General features: G+C 36.7%; 1 protein-coding gene across 8 annotated transcripts in view; it reads left to right on the top strand.

The window, feature by feature from the left end:
* Nucleotides 1-23,604, top strand: part of Diaph3 (diaphanous related formin 3) — a 437,024-nt gene that overhangs the window by 249,383 nt on the left and 164,037 nt on the right. For all 8 annotated transcript variants that reach the window (XM_027394029.1, XM_027394028.1, XM_027394027.1 and 5 more), the window contains 2 exons: nucleotides 10,699-10,823; nucleotides 17,936-18,100. In XM_027394029.1, coding sequence (XP_027249830.1) covers nucleotides 10,699-10,823; nucleotides 17,936-18,100 — 290 coding nt within the window. The remainder of the gene's footprint in view (nucleotides 1-10,698; nucleotides 10,824-17,935; nucleotides 18,101-23,604) is intronic.

Genomic DNA, 23,604 nt, shown 5'->3' with positions numbered 1-23,604 from the left:
CCTCCATTTTCTTGCAGTATAGCCTATCTATCATAGGCTGACATGTATCCCAGCAGTCTTCTCCCTTGCCTATTAATTGTTTTCCTTCATTTTCTTTGTGAGCTCTACATATATATTGAGCTCTCTTGTTTCTTCCCTCAAAGAAACTTCTGTGGTTCTCTCTCCCATCCCCAACAACATAAAAGCCATCATTTGTAATGACTTACAAATTTCCTTTGGACACTTTCATCTTGCATCACATCTGTGCCTTCCACAACTTTTGCTGTTCTTGTGTAAATCAAACAAGTATGAGGATCATAGTAGGCCACAATATGACACTACACTTTTAATTTCTCCTTCCAAATTACCTAATTGAGAAAACTTTCTTCTGATTTGTTTCCCCTTATTTGTTTTTCTTTATGGCCTTTAGCAATTCAATGCAGACTGCCTAGTGGATTCTGCCTATTGAATCCATGAAAGATGAAAATTGCGGCCTGGAGTGTTTGTCTAGACTTTCCTTCCTTAGCCTGTTTGTAGTAAAAGGCATGCTTGCTCCCTTTGGTGGCTCTTTTGGAGCTTATTGGAACCTCACATAAGTATGTAGCATTTGACTGTTCCTTACGGATAAATTCATAGATCTTACATCACTGTTTAAAAACTACTATACTCTAAACTTTTCCTGCATTTTTGAGAATGGAATTTACTCCTGGAAATCTATTCACAGAAGAAATAGCCTTCTGTATGTTATCAAGTGGGTTCAATGAAGCCACACTTCTAATTTTTTTTTATGCCTGTAGTCTTACCACTTAAAAGGATCCCTTGATGTGTCATTTTGATTTCTTTTCATCTTATTTAATATACTTCTTTCTGCTACTTAGCCTCTATCTATGCTTCTAACTAGTAACTCCTCCATCTGACCCAAATAGTTATCTGCTAAATATATCTCCTGCTCTCTAGTTCCTCATGCATTTCCAACATTTTATGACAAATACCTTACTAAATACCAAATGTTTATCCTTTATTTACCTACTGTGAGCACTTAGAACACTTAATTTCCAGGTGGTTGCCACCTGGAAACTGCATCATGTTGGAAAATTTCACATTCATCTTCTGTAGCCAGCATACAGGTTTTTTAAAGACTTCCACAAACTTTGAGCTGTTGCCTCCCCAAAATAACAAATATTATCAGCAGGTAGTCTATAATTTTATGATATTTCATATTAATAGTTCAGTGTCATGTTCTGCCCCCAAAAGCAGAGTTAACATCACAGATAACACTGTTCATTCAGAAGAGTAAGTTTTGGAGGTGATTTATAGTTTGTAACTTTATATTTTGAGTGAGACATATACAGTTCATTGATGTTTCATACTGTATAATATTAGAATTTGATGACATGCATTTAGTTTATTCATTTCTATCTAGCCAAAAATGAATTTACTTGATAAGTTCCTTTGTTTATTTATGGTGTACATATTAAAAAATCATTGAGAGACATGATAAGAGATATTGGTTTTATGTCATTGTTATTGAAGTGTGGGAAACCTACTTCAGCTCTTAGGGACTCAATCATGTCTTTTATAACTCATATGTTGTGTATTCTCCAGTATTTCTCAGCTTGACAGTCTTTAGGGATGTGATTTCTCTGATTAAAATGAGAACAGTTTGCTATGCCTTACTGTACCTTGGTGTAACACAACTTCTGTCCCCATGGGAATAGGGAAAGTTAGGTTATTATCAACCTGGCAGCAATATGTATAGAGGATAGCCTAGATGATGACATACTAAGAAGATGGCTCTCTACAGGCTGAGGTGATAGGCTTCAGAGAAAGCAAGGTTGTGACCACCTGAATGTGTTCTCTAGAACTGTGAGATAATTTAGCTTAAACCACTGTTATATTGTTATGACAGCCAATCTACCCAATGACTATTTATTTTTTGGGAGGGTTGGAGATTTGCCCATATAATAGAGTAGCATATTTTATCTTGTTACATCTGAAAGTAGTTATAAATGGAATATTCAGTGCTCTCTAGTAAACAGTATATGGTACTAGAAGGTCCTTCTACATGCTGTCAATTATCGTACTTGTAAACAATTGCAATAATCTTTCATTTTTTCAGTAGACATGATATTTAAATGAATAGATACACTAGGAAATATGAAAAATTCTAAAAATAATATATTTATGAGCACTCACACTTAATGTTAGAATTAAGACTGATTGGCATGTCTTTGGTTTCCTTTTAGCATACATTCATGTATGCCGAAGTATGTCAAGTTTGCATTTTTCTTTTTACTGACTCTAGGAGCCTGGGGCTCCTAGGATGTGTTGCAATGTTTAATTTGTTTCTATAGATACGTAATGAGTATATTTAATTATATTAATGAAGCTAGATATAATAAAGATAAATTTACTTTAAAAATATAATTTACTTTTAGTGTCACTTATACTAGCTAAATATAATGGGATATTTTAAGTTTTACAATAAATATCTTAAATATATAAAATAGAACAATAGTATATAATTTGATCATTCCCAAGTTAGCTGCTGGTTTTCTGATCACTGTTTTCATTGTATTATAAGCACTGTATATTGATAAGAGGCCATTTATCTAATTCCTGCCAGTTTATTTCAAGGAGAACCTATATAGCTTTGACTTCAAATGCTTAAACTGGAATCTTGGCTATGAGATTGTTAGTATAATCATTTTATAGTGCAAATATAAACTGCTTGGAAAGCAGCCAGATGGAACAAAAGCAGTATGGCCAAGATCATTGGGAGGATTAAAGATGCTGCAGTGTGACATTGAAGAACACTGGTCATGCAGGAACTACTTGGAGCTAAAGATTGCTTTTTGAGATACTGACCTAGGAACATTTCCCGAATCCACTGCTGCTTGGGTTGATAGATGATGATGAAGAAGAAAACTACATCACGAAGACCTCTGTATCTTTTTGGAGGTTAACAGACTGAAAGTGCCATCAATACAGCATTAATCTTCCCAAGAAACTAACAGTTTACAGTGTGTGCAGATTTTTGGCCAGCAAGAGATTTGAAGTAGCTTCAAGAGGAGTTCTGTCAGTGTCACCTATGAGCCACAGCTGAGATCAAATAACAGAACAGTATCTATAATGGCAGCCAAGGTCTTGGAGCTCTCTTCAAGCTGCTGGCATCGAGTCAGTATTTACTGCTACTACGTTTGTAGCATGTGATGGGAAATTAGCAACAAGGAAGATGAAAAATGTCCAAATAGGGCAATCAGAAGAATAATTTACCATAGTGAATCTGTATTTTACAAAGAACCCTCAGCTGTAGATGTAACAAACATTTATGTCAGTCTCCTCTGTCTTGTGGGTGACAAGGTAATATGTAATATCCAGAGACTAAGTAGAAGACACCTAGAGTTGATAAGTTGCTACAGACACAATTAGTAACTGTTCCTCAGAAGCCCCTCTGTGTTTAGAGGATTTGCAAATCTTGAGTTGATATATTTATTAACTTCCTCAAGCCACCATAACTGATCACCATAGCTGGGAGCCTATAAATAACAAGTTTATTCTCTCCCAAATCCACCAGATATAAATCCCAAGTAAAGGTAGTTGCTACAGTCAATTTTTTTCTCCTGGCAAGGTGCAGGAGAAAAACTGTTTCATGCTTTCTCTTGTCTTTGTGGCTGCCAGCTGTCCTCAGTGATCCTTGGCTTGTACACATGTCACTTCCTGCTCTGCTTTTATTCCTGTTTCTACTGTCTCTTGTATCTGGGTAGCTAATCCTCAGCTGGGAATCATTAGTCATTAGATAACTTGTTGGGGAATTATTTCCTCTCTCCAAGGAGGTCACATCCTGAGAATCTGGGATGATGTGTGTTTCTGAGGATACCATTTGGCCAGCCACAGTTATCTTTATCACTACTCTCATAACTTCATGGAGGTATGCCAGCATCTCAAAGTATTATGAAGCAGTTAAGAGAAATCACCCTAGTAGTTATATTTGAAACTCACTTGTCATGAAACTGTGAACTGGTTTTATTTTTAAGGGTCACTGTTGATATGCTTGTAAAAATCTTTGTTCCTTTGTCATCCTATCCAAATATGATATGAGTTAAAATTCATATATTCCTTGGAATTTAAGGACTGTTTTTACAGGCACAGTAGCTAACAACTTCGATGGTAAAACAAAGCCAAAAAAAAGTCTATGAGTTCATCTATTGGATATATGGTAATATGGGAGAAACTGCTTTTCCAATCATTACCACTGAACCTAGGTGTCTTGGGTTCAAAATTGAGCTTGCTACAGGTTTATTTTTAAGTTAATTAGGTTTGCTTTTACAAAGTAACCTGAACTATCCAACTGGAAGGGTGATGATAGTTTTATTTTTGCCAACTGCAACTTTAAGTGGCTAGTTAACTGAGTTCTCTGTTTTTTGAAGTTTCATTCCTAAAGTCTGCTGCCTCCTTTGTTTGGGCTAAAGGCAAGGCAGACTCTCCAGGTTGTTGGAGTGTATTGCTAAGGGAAGTTGATTACTTCATGGCATCCAGGTAGCAGGGAAACAGCAAGAAGCTTAGGACAAGATGTACCATTCAAGGATAGGCTACCAGTAACCTGCCTCCTCCAAGAGGGCCCTATTCTTAATAATCCATTGATCTATGAACTCAGTGGATTAATCTATTACCAAGATTAGTACTCATGACACAGGTGCTTCTCAGTAACACCATTAGCCAGGGCCCAATGTTTCAACACATGAGCCTTTGGTATCATTTTGTTTCCAATTCAAAACTGACCTAATTCAAGTAACTTCTTGTGTTTGAGCCACAGAATGCTTACTTACACAACCAAGACAACAGTGTATAACTGCTTATAAAACTGGTACAGAACCTTATAAACTATTTAAATGGTCTGTGTTCATCACAGGTGATCCTTTTATTTTTCAGTGAAATATCTGGTAGACACATGTAGCTTTGCAGGCGTTGATATGCAGGTAAACACAAGTCTGTCTAGGTAATATAGAGTTTTCATTGGTGTGGTCACATTTATTCTAAGAATTTTCCACTGGTTTACCTGAAAATATGTAACCAAAGATTGTGTGTGTGTGTGTGTGTGTGTGTGTGTGTGTGTGTGTGTGTGTGTGTGTATGTGTGTGTGTGTGTGTTTATACAATTGTAAATAATCTGCATATAGCATTTAGTCCTAAGTGTACAGCTTAATGTATAAGCAGTTAAATAGCCATCCATTCCTATATGGAACTTGGAAAGTAGATTCCGAATTTACTCCTGTTTTAACCTTAAAATTTTTCTTCAAATTTGTATTTTGAACTTTGACCCCAAATGCATTTTTTTGAAAAAGCAGTTAAAAATAAATGAGCCCAAGCAATTCTTCAATCATGCAGAATTATTTTTTAAAGTGTTATTTTTATTAAACTGTTATTATAGTTTATATTCAAAACAAGTTTGTCAACCTAGAGTTATTAAGGTGTACCCTAAAATACAAGTTAATGTATGATAGCAGCCACATACTATAGAAGCATCAGAAATTATGTTGACTCACATGTGTGTCTGAGACTAAAGAATGCATGAAGAACCTGACACATGTAAATATGCTTGTAACCTTCCTCTCTCCTCTCAGAAGCGTTCATCCTTATTATACATTTAAATTGTTGTTACTAGTGAGACATATTTCTTCTATAAATATGTCTACAAATACCAGTGTAATAGCAAGTTCTCAGCAAATAGTGTTTATAGTTCTATATACTTAATGAATAATAAGTGTATTATTATTAGCACCTAGCAATCCTTTTTGATGTTTGAGCCTATAAAGAATGAGCCCTCACTTCCCAGTAGACACTATTGCAGATCCTTGTCTTAGCAAGGACAAGACTTTCTGGTGAGCCTCTGAAAAGGAAAAGTAGAATGAGTATACCACCCTTTGACAAATGCTTTTGTCACAGGCCCACATAGGGTCCTGGAGAGCTATGAGCACAAAGGTCTTTGCTGTATTGAAATTTCCATTTTACGTGTGAGTGCAGAAATGAAGCACAGAAAGAAGATGGCATATGAGCATCACTTGGCTAGCTCTCAGTGAGCAAGGCACTGATGACTATAGCAGAATGTCCTTAGGACTCATTTTATTGCTACTTTTTTTTTTTTTTAAATAAAGAGAATAGTATTTGGTTTTACCCTGTGTCTTTGCGCTGTCTAGTCTCAGGTTTTTGGTACCCCAAGCAGTGTCTGGTTTGAGTTCCATGTTGTGGATCTTAACTCAAATTAGATATTGGTTTCTTATTCTTACGAGTTTTATGCCACCGTTGTACTATCATCCCAAAATCAGGACAGTGACAAAGGAATGGAGTGGACAGCAGGAAAATGCATAGAATCAGGTGCAGGATTGATGAGGGGGAATTCGAGCAACAGGACTATAAGCTGGATATTGTGTTTGAGAATACATTATAAGATGTAAACCCAGCCAGGTTGTGGGTAGGTCCTAGTTCAGGTATTTGAATATTTTGTAACCACAAACATCTGGGAATTGTTGGGAATTATTGTTAGTGTGGAAATCTGTATGCATAGTGTGGAGACCTGTTGGAGATCAATAGTAGGAAGTTAGGGAGGCAGGGGTGTGTTCCTTAAGACCACGATAGTCATTGAGGAATTGGAAAGGTGAATACTCAAGGGATTATTTACTCTGAACAGTAAATAACAGTAAATAACAGGAGTGGAATGTGTGTGGTATACAGCTGAATATTATATGAGAGGGAAGACTCGACACTAATACCTTCCTGTACAGGAAACAACTTGTAATTGTCCTAATGCCATTCCACTGTAGACGAGCTGGTTGCAGGCAGTATGACTCAGGTAATTGAAAGAAGGCCTATGTGATTGAATTGTCACTGAATTAGACAAAATAGAGAGCCTTACAGTATTTTAGCCAACTTTGCTAACAGTTCTGTTTTTACTATGTTTATTGTAAGGGTATAACATTCATTTCTTAGTCAAAAGATGTGACATAGTTGAAAGGTAAAAGATAAGGAGGAACTTCTAGGACTCCTCAAATGTATAGAAACTTCAGGATGGATAGCTTTCTGCGCTTGAAACTGTTTTTCCCCCTGATGAAGCAAACCAGTGTCTTAGGCTTTCTAGCTAAGCTCTCTACCACTTAGATAAGCCTTAAAACTGGCATGTAAAACAAGTGTCCTCTTGTGAGATTGAGCCCTTGTCCTGCAGACAGTATACTGTCCACTCTCTGGGTCACACACAGATACACCTCTAAATTAACACTTTCTTGAGAGTGTACATTTGAAAATTTCCCTATATATTTGAAATTGCTCATGAAAAACAATCATTGGTACCTGAGGGTAAAATTCTGTTTAAAGATGAACAAATGAACTATTTATGGAAATATAGTAATTGCTATTTAAAAAAAAAAAGCATCAGGGGGATTCTTAAATTACTCTTTCATGTTACCTTTTGGATAGCTCCAACCATTAGATTGTGTGTTATTAGCCTGGAATTCACACACTCCTTTTCTCTTCCAAATGTGGTTTGGTCCTTACTTAAAAGCTACCAGTGAGAGGTTGGTCAATTACTTTTAAATTCACTTAACCACAGTGTACAAGTAATGTAATCAGAGAGTACTGATGAAGCAGAGGAAATGGCTTAGTAGAATTTCTGTCTGTAGAGTAGCTACACAAGCATCATTTTAACAGGTGGCTTACTTCTCTTGCTGTTGGCCTTAAATGTGCCTGCAAGCACCTCTAATGTTTTGCTTTGGAACACTGTGACTTTCATTAGACTCATGCCTCAATGTTCTGTTGACCTGCAATGTAGTGGTAGTGATGACCTGCATGGCATTCGTACTGTTTCTTAAATGTTGGCATCAGTTATTTCAAACTTTAAGTTTTATAATTTCTTATTCACTGCTACAAATAAGAAAAACACGATATAAAGAGGATGTCATCCTATGTTAGAAAATTTGCTCTCTTCTGCCATGTCAGTGAGGTAACAATTTAAGGTGAGAAATTCTGTTTTCACTGATGTTGAAATAGAGCATAAGAGAAGTTGCTTCACATCACAACAGAGCAATCCCCATGCACTGTACTGGTTAGAGAAGCCTTCTATTCAGTGGAGACTAGTGTTCTTGTGTATTCAAAATGTGAGTAGACAATGAGTACTTTAACAGCCCCTCCCCTAGTACTCCAGGGAGAGAAAGGAGAGGCTGTGGAGCTTGAATGAGTCATCAGTGGCCAGTGTTTTAATTACCATTGCCATTGCCTTGTAATAACACTCCAATGAAGACTGAAAACAAAGAGGCTAAGGGAATTTCCAGGTCTGTGAACCTCCTGATGTTCTGGAAGCAAAGCATGCCCAAAGGGCAAGATGCTCTGCTAGTCTTCTGATTTCTGTAATGGGTGTCACCTTATTTATACTTTTCCTGTGTCATGTCCCATTTTAATAACACTGCCACTATAAGGACTGCAGTTTTCCAAGTTCATGAGCCATCCTAATGAACTCTGGAACTTTAGGGAAGAGGCCTAGAAAAATCCTAAAAATTCTAGCCAGTTCAGAAGTATAGATGACTGCCTGGACTTGAAGTTGGCATCTGAAATGAAGGTTGCTTTATGGAATTAAATCTGTGTTCTGAGCATGCTACTAACTTTCTATGGTTAGTGATAGCCTAGCATTGAATTGTGGGAAATCCAGCTGTAAAAATATAAGAGAAATAGTTGGTGTTGAAAAGTCTATGTTTAGTTCAAGAAAACAACAACAACCACCTAAGCTCTAACAAGCCCCTACTAAGAACATCACCAATGTTCTCCAGCACTTTTCTTTTGTGCTTTTGTTTTCCCACTGTCCTCAGACTCACAGTTGTTGATTTCTATTGTCGGGAACCATTTTCTCTATACTTTCTTTAGAAAATTTACAGGTGGTTCAGAAACATACTTACTGAAGCTTTGGAACCCCTTATTAAACAAAGTTCCAAACCCACATAAGCACATTTTATTAAGTAAATGTGTGTTGAGCCAAGCTTCTGCTGTGCATCTGTTTTGAGGTTCCGGTTAGGCACATTTCTCAAAATTTCCCCTATGCCTTTTGTTTCATGAGGGTCCCCAGATTCCCATTTGTTGTTTCCCTAGATTTTCCCTAATACAGTATTTTGAGTATAAGTTTTTATTCGTTGGTAGGTAATGAATAAAGGAGCCTTGTAACCTGTGAGATTAAGATATCCTTTGTTAGAAAAACACCAGCCAAATGCAAGCCAGAGCGTGCCAGGGTCAGCAAGGCAGGGAGGCCAGAGAAAAGGGGCTCCCATGTGCCTTGCTGCCCCTTAAAACCCTATCACGAATCATCCTGACCTCACCTTGACCACGCCCTGACGGGTGTGTTCAGGCACACCTGTAGCCAGCTTCTAGTGGGTGTGGCTTACACTGTCCCCTACAGGTAGGATATTACTGTAAGTATTCCTTCTTAAGAAAGAACACTGGACTTTTTAGTTGTCTCTGCTTTTATTGCACACTAAGCCCCAGTTTCCTCATTTTGTAATGTTCTTGTGAGTAAGGCAAATCATGCATCTATCACTACTCAGCAAGAATTACTATATATCATTTTTTTTGGGGGGGGTCAGGGGGCTCAAGACAGGGCTTCTCTGTGTAAGAGTCCTAGTAGTCCTGGAACTGGCTTTGTAGACCAGGAGGGCCTCAAACTCAGATATCAACCTGCCATTCTTTTTTTCTGTAGCAATTTTTTTGTGTCAAGAGGATAAATTATAATTGTTGGTTTTGTTGTTGTTGGGTTTTGGCAGTTGTTTTTTGTTTTGTTTTGTTTTTCTTAAACCAGGTTCCATTTTTTTCTGGACCTTTAGGGTGCCTCACTGAGATATTCACACTTACCGGTAAAGCTTCACTCAGTCCTTATAATCTGAAGTTAGAAAATGAAAGGATGATTACAATTATTTTATTAATTTAAAAATATGATTTTATATAATTCACATTCATTAGAATTTTCTATGAAAACTTATCTAAACCTAAAGCAAATAAATATTCAAAAAGTTGTTTTAAGGGCACTGTGTCTACTTTCTGTAATTGTAACTTCTTCCCTTAGTCATGTAAAGTGGCTGACTCTTTAGAGGTTTGAGAATTAATTTTTATCCTTACTGTTTGCTGCAAGGTCAATTCATTCTGCCTATGCCTCAATGCACTTGGTTCCTATGGTTGTTCATGTGTTCTGTGAGGGCAGATTCAATTCAAAGATGGCGCCTGCCAGTGATTAGATAATAATAAGCATAGGTGGTTCCTAGGTTCTGGTAAAGAGTGTGTTTGTCATCTTACATGCCCTCTTCTATCTTTTCTTTGCTATGAGAGATTGTTTTGACGAATAGAGAAACTTTTCCCACATCTACCCAGCTATTCACCAGTTATCTCTAGACATATCTTGGAAAATGTAACAATTGTATTTGATTTCAGGATTTCAAATGACCGACTCCCTTTGCCCTTATCTAGTTGTTTTTAAACAATTGTTTCTTAAGTGGCATTGGTTTGTGTAGGAACTTGTTTGATTTACTTTATATCTTGATTTAAAATTTAAAAATTAAATTTGATGAAATTGAATGTTTTAGAATTAATTTCCTTACTGTGAGGGTTTTTTTTCAAATGTTTTGTTGGTAGATTGTTTTACCTTTTATATATTATAATTTTGTCCTTTCAAGGCATTTAATATGCTCTCTTTTAGTCTCTGTAGAAGTGCTGGAAAAGAATTTGAAGCAGATGGGAAGGCAGCTTCAACAGCTTGAGAAGAATTTGGAAACCTTTCCCCCTCCTGAGGACTTGCATGACAAGTTTGTGATAAAGATGTCCATATCCTTTTGATATCTAAATAAGCCTGTAATCAACTGGATTTGCATTTTATTTAATGTTCTAAGTGTGTTTGTGTAACTGAAGTATATTACATACTGCCAAATTATTAACTGTTTGACTATTATCTTTCAGATAAATTAGCTAAGGTATATTTTATCATGAATAATTCACCAAGGATTGCTAACTTTTTTCCATCTTCTTGAATAATAGAATGTTTTTTCCATCCTGTCCCTTCTGTTTGAATTATCCCATCTGATAAAGAATATTAAAACTTAGTTTGAGGAAGTTTGAGTCTACTGTCATGAAATGTGATTTAGCTACTTTTGAACTATTTCAGGAGTCAGATATAGACTGTATAAAAACCCAGCATGACTAACAAGCTCAAGGGCTGATATGCATTAGACATTAACTCTGACTTTACAGAATGTAATATTTCCCTTAGAAAGACTGCCATTCCAAATAAAAAAGGAGCTTGTTACAATTACTGCTTATGTGTACTTTTGCCTAGCTCAAAATGAAATTGAAAACAATGTATATAAATAAGTGACGCTTGTATCTAATTCGATTTACAGTTTACTTTATATTCATTTATCTTTGTTACCAGTAACTTTATAGGTTAGTCTCTAATTAGTAATGAACTTCTTTATTTCCTAAAGCTAACATGGCTTTGCAGCCCATAGTATGAAATCTGTAATGGATATCTTTTCCATTGTAATGAAATATTGTGATAATGCATTATTAAAATCCCATATGGATATCTGAATTCTGTATGAAAGGACAACCCAGTTATAAAATGAGGACTTATAAATAGACTTCCGTAATATTTTAAACTGGTGTACTCGAAATAAAATGACTTCCTCTTTCTTATTCTCCCTTGAGATTTAGTGAATCAGAAAATTATTATTTGGTTGGTCATAGACTTTATTATATGTGCTTTCAGCTTAATTGTGAATTAGATCAATTTTATCTTCCTTCTGTATCCCTGTCAGGAAATATAAAAATGCACTCAGTAGCAATCAGTTGAGGATAATGTGTTTGTTGCCTCTCAAATCTTATGTCCCAGCCAGCTTCTTTTTAAAGAGTTTGTGTCTATTACTAGACATGGGAAGGATTTCTTTTTTGTTTTTAGACTAAACATTAAGTAAGTATTCATGGGAAGTATAGATATGCACTATCCTTTCAAATGACAAATTATAAATTTTAAGGTAAATATAGTGTAGGTATATTTTTATAATTATTCTTGTATTTGCTTCTCAATCATTTTATCAGGTTAACAAATGCACATGTGACTATTTGTAATCCATAAGTATTGTTAACTAAACCTGTTTGGTATTATTCTCCATAGATATAAAAGAACATCTAAGAAAAGATTTTGATCCATTGTAGCTTTAAGTCAGTAGCTTTTAGTCACTGTGAGTGACTAATTAGGAAGCTTGGGTTTCTCAAACTAGCATGAATTCCTAAGCTTGGAGTAAAACCCTGCTCGGCAGACAGTCTCAGGACATAGCCCTACCCGTATTCACATGACACAAGTCCTAAATGATGTCGACTTCCTGAAAGGTGTGTAGCTCATAAAACGCAGCCAGCAGGAAATCAGAAGCAGGAAAGATGAGGCTTTGTTGGAAACAGTTTTTCATTATGAGTAAAATTACACTCCATGGACAGGAGAGCTACTATATCCTGTCGCTAAATATCACAACCTAGAAGCCTCTAATGAACTGATTAGCATTCATGTGTCTCTTGGAACTCAGATATATGAACAGTTGGTGCACTTTGCTATTGACAAAGCTTATAATCATAAATATTCTTTGCCAAGATTAGACTACATTCGTTTGCTTTTCATCTTAGTTAGACATACTAGTTTTGAAGTAATTAAATTCATTCATTGCAAGACTTTGTTTACTTTAATTAGGACTGACAAGTCAGATTTTGAATATTAAATGCATTTATACAGATCTTATTAAAATGGCAAATTGTGAGCTTCCTAGATCTCAGCAAATAGAAGGCTTCAGAAGCAAAAATCACAATGAATAAAAGCATACTAACTGAAGTTTGTTATTAATACCTTTGTTTATGTGTTGTATTTAAAGCATATGCGTTGAAACCTATATCAAGAACTTAGCTCTACAGCCAATTATGGAAACATAGTGTATATCATTTCATTTGTTAAAATTCATTTTTTCAAGTAAATATTCACTTTAAACAATTATTGTTCAGTAAAATATCAAGTGATCTATAAATTGTTTAAAAGAAGCAGGCTTTTGTTATCTGAGATTTCACTGATGGCATTCCTTCAGAAATGTTCTTATTCTTCCAGCACATTCTCACCTGGTGTGTCTGCATCTTCCCACAACAATGTCTGTGGTATATCATTTAAATGCATGTAAAATTATTTCATGTTATCACCCTTCTTATAGTATTGTTTTCCAGTTTTTAAGCCTGACAGGACCATGATTAAATGAAGAGCTCCACAGTAAACATTTATCTGAAAAAATGTAAAACACAAATTGAATGTATGCTCACCTGCTGCTGAATGGAAGTTGTGTGAAGTGTACATTGTTACCACTGAGAAATGTGAGAAATGCCAGAGTTCATGCCATCCTGGGTCTGTTCCTTTCTTTTGGCCTTAAATTTTGCAGCCTTTTCTTTTTTGCAGAAACATAACATGTAGACCATTGAACATGCCATTCTCCTCCCTACCTACTCCTCCTAGTCTCTTGACATCTGTATATTTATTAATTTGGTTACTTTGCCATGTTGTATTTTTTTAATGTCATCATCAAAATTCAACTTCATTTTCACTTTACATGGTTCAGTTGTTCTGAAAGATAGCAATGTCTAGGCATTTCTGAAATTAGAGTAGATGCTTAAACAGGACCAGTAAATTCACTGAATAACTTATGTCTACAATATTCAACAATGTGGAAATCACATTTTGTAGGAAAAGTATTAGAAAACCTTTTTTTGTGTGTGGGGGGGTATTTTATAAAAGGAGTAAAACCACAATATTGTACTGGGTGAAAGAAGTGCTGTGCAGTATATAAACTAGCTGAAGAATGGGAAGTTGGATCATTGAGAAGCTGGGTTTTGTTTTCTTAAGTTTCTCATTTGTGGCCACCATCTTTGTGTTATTTCTCTTAATGTTTTTATCTTTACTTTTCTCATTTATTCTTGATCGATTTTAAAATATTGTACTAAATACCCCACTCCAGGGGATTTTTGAAACCTCCAGTGCATAACAACCTTTTTCCTTTTCCCCTGGCCAAGGAGCTTGGTATTCTCTGCTCTTACATATAATGACCTACCTGGTTCTTTCAGCCAGCCTCTTGTTAGCCAATATGTCCTTGCTTCTCACCTCAGTTAGCCTGTCTCACTGTGTAACAAAAGATACTTTCATTTGTTTTATGGGAAGCATGGTAATACATTATTTATGATTTATTAAAGCTTGCCTGAGGATTCAGAAAGCAAAATCAGCCACAAGCCATAGAAGCCAGGCACACATCCTTAATCCCAGCACCCAGAAGCTAGGAGGTTGTGGTACACACCTTTAATTCTAGTACTCAGGATTAAGAGATAGACGGATCTCTATGAATTCGAGGCCACAGGGATCTACACAAGATTGATCCAATAAAGAGAAACATCTCACACAAAGAGGATCTCACATGCCTTTAATCCCAGCACATGGGAGGTAGAGGCAGGCAGATTTCTGTGAGTTCAAGGCCAGCCTGGGCCAAAGTGCACGTGCCAGGATAGGCTTCAAAGCTACACAGAGAAACCCTGTCTCAAAAGACTAAAAGAAAAAAAAACAAAAACAAACAAACAAAAAAGATAGGACCAGAGTCTTTAGTAATCAATATCAGGCATTCATTCTCCAGCCACATTTCAGATAGGAAGACATTGAAGTCTCAGGATTCTCCAGCCATGCTAAGGAGAGGCAGCAGTCTGAAGTTTGGTAGAGCCAGGATTGCCTTTTAGTCTGAGGTAGAGTGAGAGCTAGTGCCCAGCTGCTTTACTTTTCTGATCTTCAGCTTGAAGCTTGAACCCCAGTATTTGTCTCTGGGTTTTGGGGGTTTTTGGTGCTGTAGGGAAGTTCTTGCATTTTCTTTAACTGATCTGTTTCCACATTGTATCATGTATGTTTCATGACCACAGCACCTTACCTTTCTTGTTACATACAGTTTTATTTAGTACCTAGAGGTGCAGTGAACTTATGAATATTTCCTGAAATGAATGTTTGGCTAGATCCTGGGTTCTAAAGAGGATTGTCAAAGAAACTAAATATATAGATCTCACTGAAGTTGGTCCTTGAACATTATATTAATGGAAGTATTGTGGTTTTGTTTGTCTCTTTCTGTATCTCTCTCTTTGTATGTGTGTACCACACACACACACACACACACACAGAGACACAACACACACACACACACACACACACACACACACACACACTTGTGTGCACAAGCAGTACTTTGTGCACATGGAAGCTAAAAGTTGATTTCTGGCATCTCCTCAGTCAATCTAGCTTATGGTTTTGGGACAGGGTCTCCTGCTAAACCAAGAACTTACCCATATGGCTAAGGTTGGTTAGCTAGCCGGTGAGCTACAGGTACATACCTGTTTCCACCTCCGAGTTCTGGGTTTAGAGAGCTTTGTCCCTCATCTGACTTTTTTACATGGGTCTTGGGATCCTCCCTTAAGTCCTCATGCTTGCACAGCAAGCCCTTTATCCAGTTGAGCTATTTCCCCAGTTCTTGGAAGCAGTGTGTTTCCAATGATGGCAATATAATAATTGTCTATGGAATAATGTGAATCTATCTGTAGAAGTTTGGCAGTCAACAGTAGTGGTAGACAATGACTACATACCAAGTTGTCCTTTAACTACCTAGTTCTACTTGTTTGAGATGATGTGAACACAGATCTCATGTATCTTCCATATAGCACACTTACAGTGATTCAAGCTGAAACATTTGAGCAATTCTCCTTAGTTTTCATAAAGACAAAGGAAAAATAGAATTCTCTAAACATGAGGTAGATGTAATATGTGAATGTCAGGAATTTTGCATTGATTTTATCCAAAGCTTATTTTCTTGCATGTCTTCTATGTTTTTCTGAACATTGATAGAACTTGATGCTGGTAAAATGATACAGGGTATCTACTAATAATGTGTAGATTTACTTTTTTTTTTTTTTTTTGAGACAGAAAATCACACTGAAACCCAGGCTAGCCTCATATCTACAGAGTAATCCTGCCTCAGCCCATCTAGTGTTGAGATTACAGATGGGAGCCAGGATACCAAGCTCTGACATTCTGTCCTAGTTGGGTTTAAGAGATGGCCCAACTACTTCTAGTTTGGGTTTTTCTTTGAGAAGATGTTAATTTTTTTTTTTTTACTGTCCCTTAAAAGAAGGGAGCAGCAACACTAAAATAGTATGCTTCATCCATGTAACCAGTTGTCCCACTCTATCATACTGCCTTCGTTCAAAGAGTCAAAGAATTGATTTGCCTATTTCCAAAATTGTCTTAGTTTAATCATGGCAGGCTTTACTGTTATTTTGGGTAATTCCTGTTATTCAAAGCTCCACCTCATTTCCTTTTGATGTAAATTATGTTATACATAATAATGATAAGAAAATTAACTTAAAAACCCCCTGGCTGTGAGGACAAAACCATGTCATTTCTGTGGCTCTGGCTCTTAGTCATCTTTTCCATCCCATCTCTCGATATAATTGCACTGTTTTTCTAAGTATATGCTGATGTACTTTGGATGTTTCCTTACTTAAGGTTCTTACCTCAAAATCCACAAAGTGGCATTGCTTTGTTTTAAACTGTTTAACAAATGGATTCTTGACAATGTGTGCATTTCCCACATGTTGGTAGAAAAATTAATAATATTTTTGCAGTGCCTATTGTTAAAACTCAAAACTTTATAGGTAGTTAAAGTTAAATGGGCCTGAAAGGAGAAGTATGGAATCACCCAGAGAGCCTCAGTCCAGCATTTCCTCTTAAATTGTTATACTACATCTCACCAGTGTGTTGAAGTACATGCATATGTGCCATTTTGTGACTAGAGTTACCCGGACTTTTCACCAGACACCTTTGCAGGAAGCCCTCCCCACCAATGTTGAAAATAAGCCATTGGTTGAACTGTCTGGGGAGTATTAATGCTGCTCTTGAGTTTTTCCACAAAACATGTGTGGGGATTTTAAATCAGTAGGTTCTGTTTTGTTTTATTAATGAAATAAAGGATAGTCTGTGGTCTGTTTAGGAAATATCTTTTGCTACCAGTGATTCACCATCCTTATATTACTATAATGACTTTCAGAATGGTCAAATTTATATTGTCAGAAATTAGTGTGAGACTAATTCCATATGTCTAGCTCCACCTTTGCCTAATGTGTTTTATATGTGCAAGGATAAATTTTAGAAGAAACTTAATAGGATTTTTTCAGAAAAGAATTTAAAGCATCCACTTGCCTGCATAATGAAGTTATTAATAAACTTTTAAAACCATCTTGATTTTAGAATCTTAAGTTTAAATTAAGTAAGTGGGCAATAACAATACCAAGTGTTTGTATATATTCCCAACTGCCCAATCTCTTTTCTTGGCAAATTGCTCACAATAATTGTGTGACATAAGTGACATTATACCTCCAATTTTACAGTTAAGACAGTCAAGACAGAGAGATGAAGGCTTGTCTAAAAGCACACCACCCACGGGAACCATGCATTGACCTTAAGTTGTTCAATTCACTTTTCTTGGTGCCGTATTTTTTATTTCATTATATTCTATTCACTCATTCTTAACTACTGAAGTCATTTCACAAGCTATATGGTATAGATTACTATTATGGCAGATCAGAAAAAAATTCTTGACCTGAGCTATGTAAGACACATTTTCAACATTTAAACATTTACTTGGCTATTTGCCAAAGTTAACTTGAACTTCAATTACAGTTGCTTTGTTCTATGCCATAGAGATTCTCTGACAGCCTTGCTGAGTTTGGAAGATGTATTAATGGTAAATAAAAAGTAAATTAAAACATGAAACTAGAAATGTTTTCGTTTTCTCTTACTTGGTAAATTTTCAAAACTCCTTAACTAAAATATGTACAGCTTTGTTAGCAGCGCAAATGAGCAGTATGCAAACCTCTCAGAGCTCCTAGACAACATGACACAGTTGTACCAGAGTGTAATGGCCTACTATGCTGTTGACATGAAGAAGGTCTCCGTGGAGGACTTTTTTAACGACCTGAACAACTTCAGAACTACATTCATGGTATGGGCAATTTTTTTTTTTTCGGTTGTTTTCCTGAAAAATGCCCTTGAAATACTTTCCTTGACTGTTCTTTCTGTTCCTGTGTTATTTAATTCTCTTCTCATTTTTTGCAATAAAAGCTACCTTTTCTGGTGTTGTATGTTAGCTTTAAATTTTTCAAATTTCAGATCTGTTGAAAAATATGTAGTTTGTTCTCTTTGGGGCCGTTTTTAACATGAAACTGTAATCAGAAATTTTGATTGAAAAAGTGACAAATTCTGATGGTTTTCATAAAGGCCCCCTCCTGGCTGATTACAGAGCACGTCTATAATAAGTTTTGGGCTATGAATTTGCTTCTTTATGCTTAAGATCAATTTGTATTTTTTGTGGTATAATTTTACCAAATTCCATGCAGCTCCTGGGAAGCTTTTTTCCCTCCTTTTTTAATGCATTGTACAATAAGCTCCCTGTGATTTCCCTTTGAGTAGATTTTACATTCCTACCGTTTGCTTCAGACACTTTAATAGGGAGGTCAGGTCTTTGAGGTAGAATCCTTTCATTTAGGTATTAAAAAGATCTTTTGAAAAGTATTAGCTGATTAGATGGGGGAAAAAACCACACGCATATTAAAGTGAGAAGGTATTGTTGCCTCCCTTGGGAGACAGGGATACAGTACAGCAAGGAAAAAAATTGTTATTCTTAATAAATGGGGAAGTCATTTCTGTATTTCACCAAATGTTTGCAAGGATTAAAAAGTTTTTGCAGTATAAAGAAAGAGGTGATTGAGTTTAAAGAGCTGCTTTTTAATCTTCAATCTCAGGAAAACTTTACTGCTAACTTTGTTGGATGGTTATAATTACTTCCAGATGATTTTATGAGCTTTTAATGAAACCCCTCCATTTGAAAGGCAAACAACAACATGCACATTTACTAACACTTCTTCTGTTTTCTCCAAAAATCTAATTTAAATTGTCTTTATTATTGGATATGCACTTAGTCTTTCTTTGTGTATGTGTGTATGTGTGTGTGAGAGAGATAGAGATAGAGAGCAAGAGAGAGACAGAGAGAGACTTTCTGTGTATTACACTGTCTAGAATTATCTAATGACTCACGAGGCACCATGTTTAGTAAAAATAAACTTTAAAGGGTTTGCAGTTTGAGAATCGTAGACTTGGCTTCCAGAGTGATGTCACTATCAATTTGTTTACTTACATTGATCTATTCTGGATATAAATGATCAAGGTTTATTTTGAAAGTACCAGGTCCTTGGTCCAGACCTACTGCTGTGGGTCGGCGTGGAGTGCTTTCTCTGGTTCATACCACTGTACCCTCCATGCTCACTCAGTGCCTGAACTACTGCTCATTCTAGTCTTAGCTAGCCGCATCATTGCTCTCACCCCCTTTCATCCATCTTTCCCAAGCTTTCCTTACTCTCCTAAGATTCGGGTCTGTCTCATTCACCCTTGTGTGTCTAATACAATGCATCATTAAAATTGATAAGTGTTAGGAATCAGGTGACCAGTGGATGCCATGCTTTGCCAACTAAAGCATTGGTGGTGAACATTTGCCAGGTCCCTTCTTCACTTAAACATCAACCACAACAAGCTGTAGGATAAATACTTAAAGTGCCCATTTTAAAGGTAAGATTAGTCATGAAGAAATCTGAGGAGGCCATCATTATGTGGCTAGCAGGGAGCTAGTATGTTGCCCTAGGTTGCCTGGCTCCTGATTCTGTACTGTATAAGCGTGAATTGCATGAGCTACTAACTGTGGGGCATCTAGAATACTTTGAAGTGGGACTAAAGCGAGATCAGCTTCTGCTCCCAAAATCCAAATCATGCCCGGTTTCATGTATAGTCATTTAATTTGTAATGAATTTATATGAATATTTATAGTTCAGAAATGGCTTTGCTTTTGAACTGAAGCAATTAAAGCTATGTAGTCAAATTCCTGTAATAGAACTTTGACCGATTCACATCATTTCTAAGTTATTCCTGTCGTGGCAACTGAGTCACCTAGATATGACTCTCCAAGCCTGTTCTGCTGTTCTCTCAGAGCTTTGTTGCACTAGCTAAAGAGGCAACATCTATTCCCGATTGTTGCCACCAACCATGTAGACCCTGAAGGGGAAATTTCAAGATCTTATAGCCTCTGTGAAGAACAGCAGTTCATTTGACATTGCTTGAACTCACCCTACTTCAATGAGACCTAAGCTTTTGTTGCTGTCCTTCTCGTCCACAATAAGGCTCTGTGCTCTCTTGGCATCAGTCCAGTTAGAGCTGCTGATCCAGCTTCTCCGGAAATGAGGGTTATATTTTAGAAATATGTTTGCTTTTGACACCAAGCAATGAAAAGCTATGTAGTCTACTTCCTTGTTCATGGAGGGAACAGTGTAGTTTTGTTAAGCCTTATTTTTGCTAGCATCGTCAACAAGAGGAAACCCCATACACCAGTGGTTGAGCAGTACCTTCTCTCTAGACCATGACTACTACATGGATACTAAGGCCCACTTAGTTTTCACAGTGTTTTATGAGGTACAGCATTGCAAGCAGAGCAAACTGAGGTGGAGAAGCCCAGGTTTTTATTAAAGGGATTCAAGGTTGAGAAGAACAATAATTGAACTGGAGCTTACCTACTTGCAATTCCTGAACTTAGACTTTTAAAAAAAATTATTTTTTACTTGTGTGTCATGGAATCTGTGTAGAGGTCAGAGGAAAACTTGGGAGTTAACTTCTCTCCTTCCAGCATGTAGGTCCTGAGGATAGAACTTGGGTCCTCTTACTTGGCAGCAAGCAAGCCTCTACCTGTTAGAGTGCATTCACTTCCCAAGTCCTGAATTTTAAATGAAATAAAGCACCCTGATGTTAAGTTTTCAAGAAAATTGGAGGCTATGACTTTGAGGGGTTTTGTTCTCTCTCTCTCTCTTTCTCTCTCTCTCTCTCTCTCTCTCTCTCTCTCTCTCTCTCTCTCTCTTTCCTTTTTTTTGGACACCTTGTAGTAACAGTGCACAGAATACTTCATATCTCTGTACTTACCCTTTATATTTGAGGACAGTTAGCATGAAGCCTGCCTGGGGTGGTAGGTGGGTGGTGAATCTGTGCTCCCTTTGATACCTTTCTCTTTCATGGGACCCTGTCAAGCATAAAGTTAAGACTAGAGGTGTTGAGTGGATTGTTGACTGTAAAGCTGTCAGCTCTCTGCTGATTGGTGGTCTGCTAGGCATTAAGCTTCCATGAGTGGTACTCATACCCATATTACTGTATTGTTTTGAAAAGGGGTCCTTTGCATTCAGCCTGTTATTTTTGGTGGACCCTGCCAATGACCTCATATCCTTTCTTTTCTTAGTCAACAGCAAGAGCATATTCATGCTAGCCTTTGAATGTAAACCTAATTTTCTTTCCTGCACTTGTGATGGTAATCTTGAAATGCAATGTGTGCTTCAGCCCCACTCTGTACTAGAGAGGTTTGTGCCCTGGTTCTCACCTGGTCCAAATTACAGGGCTTCATCTTGAAGATTTCTACTTCTTTCTTCTGATCTTTTGTTGTGTGTCTCCTTTTAGATAAAATGTTTCAACAAAATTATACATGCTTTAAAAAAATGTCTGTTGTTTAGTGATTCAAACATACTTAAGAACTCAGAACCCTGTCAGATAATTCATATGGAATGATTTTTGTTTTGTGCAGCTTTTGAACATGAGAGATTTCTGAGAATATGCAGGTCGTCCTCTGAGATGGCCCTGCACTGAGCATCCGTTTCTTATTAGTGTGCAAGACCCTGAGCACCTGAAATTCCACTCTGGGGTTAGTATTTAGAAGTCATCAAGAAGCAGCCCTTGCCTTGAAGATATTATTACTGAATACCCCAAGCTAGGAAAGTGCTTTATTTTGTGTTTTTTTTTTTATTACTATTTTTGCATGTCTGTAGGTGTGCCAGTTTCTGTAGTTAGTGATTATAAATACTTAAAAACATTTGGGTGTTTTCCTAAGTGGTAAAATATTTGCCCAACACATTCAAGGACCTGTGTTAAGTCCGCAGCATTGGGAAGAAAAGAACAAAAAAAAAAAAAAAAAAAAAAACCATTATTTTCTTCCTAAATTTTATCTCCATATATGCATATACTCCTGTCTGAATTATGTGTGGTAATAATCAAGAAGATGAAATGTTTCTTCATATTGTTAAGTGGTGAATGAATGCTTTACCTAATAGACCTTATGTAGCATGAATTCTAGTTGTTCTTAATAATAAAACCCCCAAGTCAAATAGAGGGATATATGCGGAAAGATCAGAGGAGGAAAGCAGCAAGTCACTAGTTCTTAATTCTTCTGAATCCTTAGACCAAAGTTTTGATCCTGTCTCTAGGAATCCTCAGACTGAAAGCCCAGATTGACTGCCTAGACTGCTCAGACTGCTCAGATTGCTCAGATGGCATCTCTCTCCTGTCTCCTCACAGCTTATACTCCTGTCTCCACCCATCCATATCACTCCTTTCTCCACCTTCTTAGTGCTGGTATTAAAGGCATGGGATCCCAAGTGCTAGCATCAGCTTTGTGTGCCTACCTCATGTGGCTAGCCCAGCATTCTGATCCTCAGACAAGCTTTGCTTGTTAGATTATAAACAAATTATCACCACAACCTTACCCACATTTTTTTGTCTTCAGTTGTGAAACCTTGCTGTTTGTTTCACAAATAGAAACATAACTGTAGTTCTAAGCTGACTCGAGCATCTCAGTACCATGTATTATTGAGTTGTAGATTATTACTGATAGTAACTTGCAAGTTACTTAATCTTACTGAGCCTCTCTTAGCTGTCAGTAACGATATGTAGTAGAGTTAGTGACCAAATGCACATAAAGCTAGCTGTGTGCGTACAGCAGTCTTGTCTTTCCTGCCCCCTTTTTGTTTCCATACAGAATACTATGCACATAATAGTATTGTGTTTAGCTGTCGTTAGATTATTTCTATATGTGATGACTTCATCCAGTTAAGATTTGACATTCATTTTGTTGCAAACATTAACTCAGTTGGGTTTGGTTTATATAGTTGATACATGTATAGTGAACAAATACCAAAACAAGAATAATACTTATAATCTTAATGTATCTGTTGGTCAAATGAATTTTGTATTTCTCCTTAATTGTCAGTAAGGGAGTAACTGTTATCTCATCTACTACCCCATCATCCAATAAGAAGGGATTTTGCTGTAAAAATTTTTTTGGCAAGGAGAACAGCTGGAACACAACCTGTTTTAGCAAATAATTTCAATCACACAAGTTTGATGCTTGTCAGCTCTGAATGCTGACTGCTGTGTGAACCAGTTAGACAATAGCAGGAGGGCAAAGCACTTAATGTGTCCTGAATGCCCCTTAAAGCTTGGAGATTGATATGTTTTATGTTGTCAGAGGTAAAAATATCATGAACAAGTCTTATGGTAGGGTGTTGAGCCAGCTTCTGTAATTATAATAGAAAGCATTTTCAACCCATGCATATTTTGGTGGGCTTACAATTTCAACATTGTATTTGGAGG

Source organism: Cricetulus griseus (genome assembly GCF_003668045.3).
Source record: "Cricetulus griseus strain 17A/GY chromosome 1 unlocalized genomic scaffold, alternate assembly CriGri-PICRH-1.0 chr1_1, whole genome shotgun sequence".
Lineage (NCBI taxonomy): Eukaryota > Metazoa > Chordata > Mammalia > Rodentia > Cricetidae > Cricetulus > Cricetulus griseus.
This window is presented reverse-complemented; position numbering and strand designations above follow the sequence as displayed.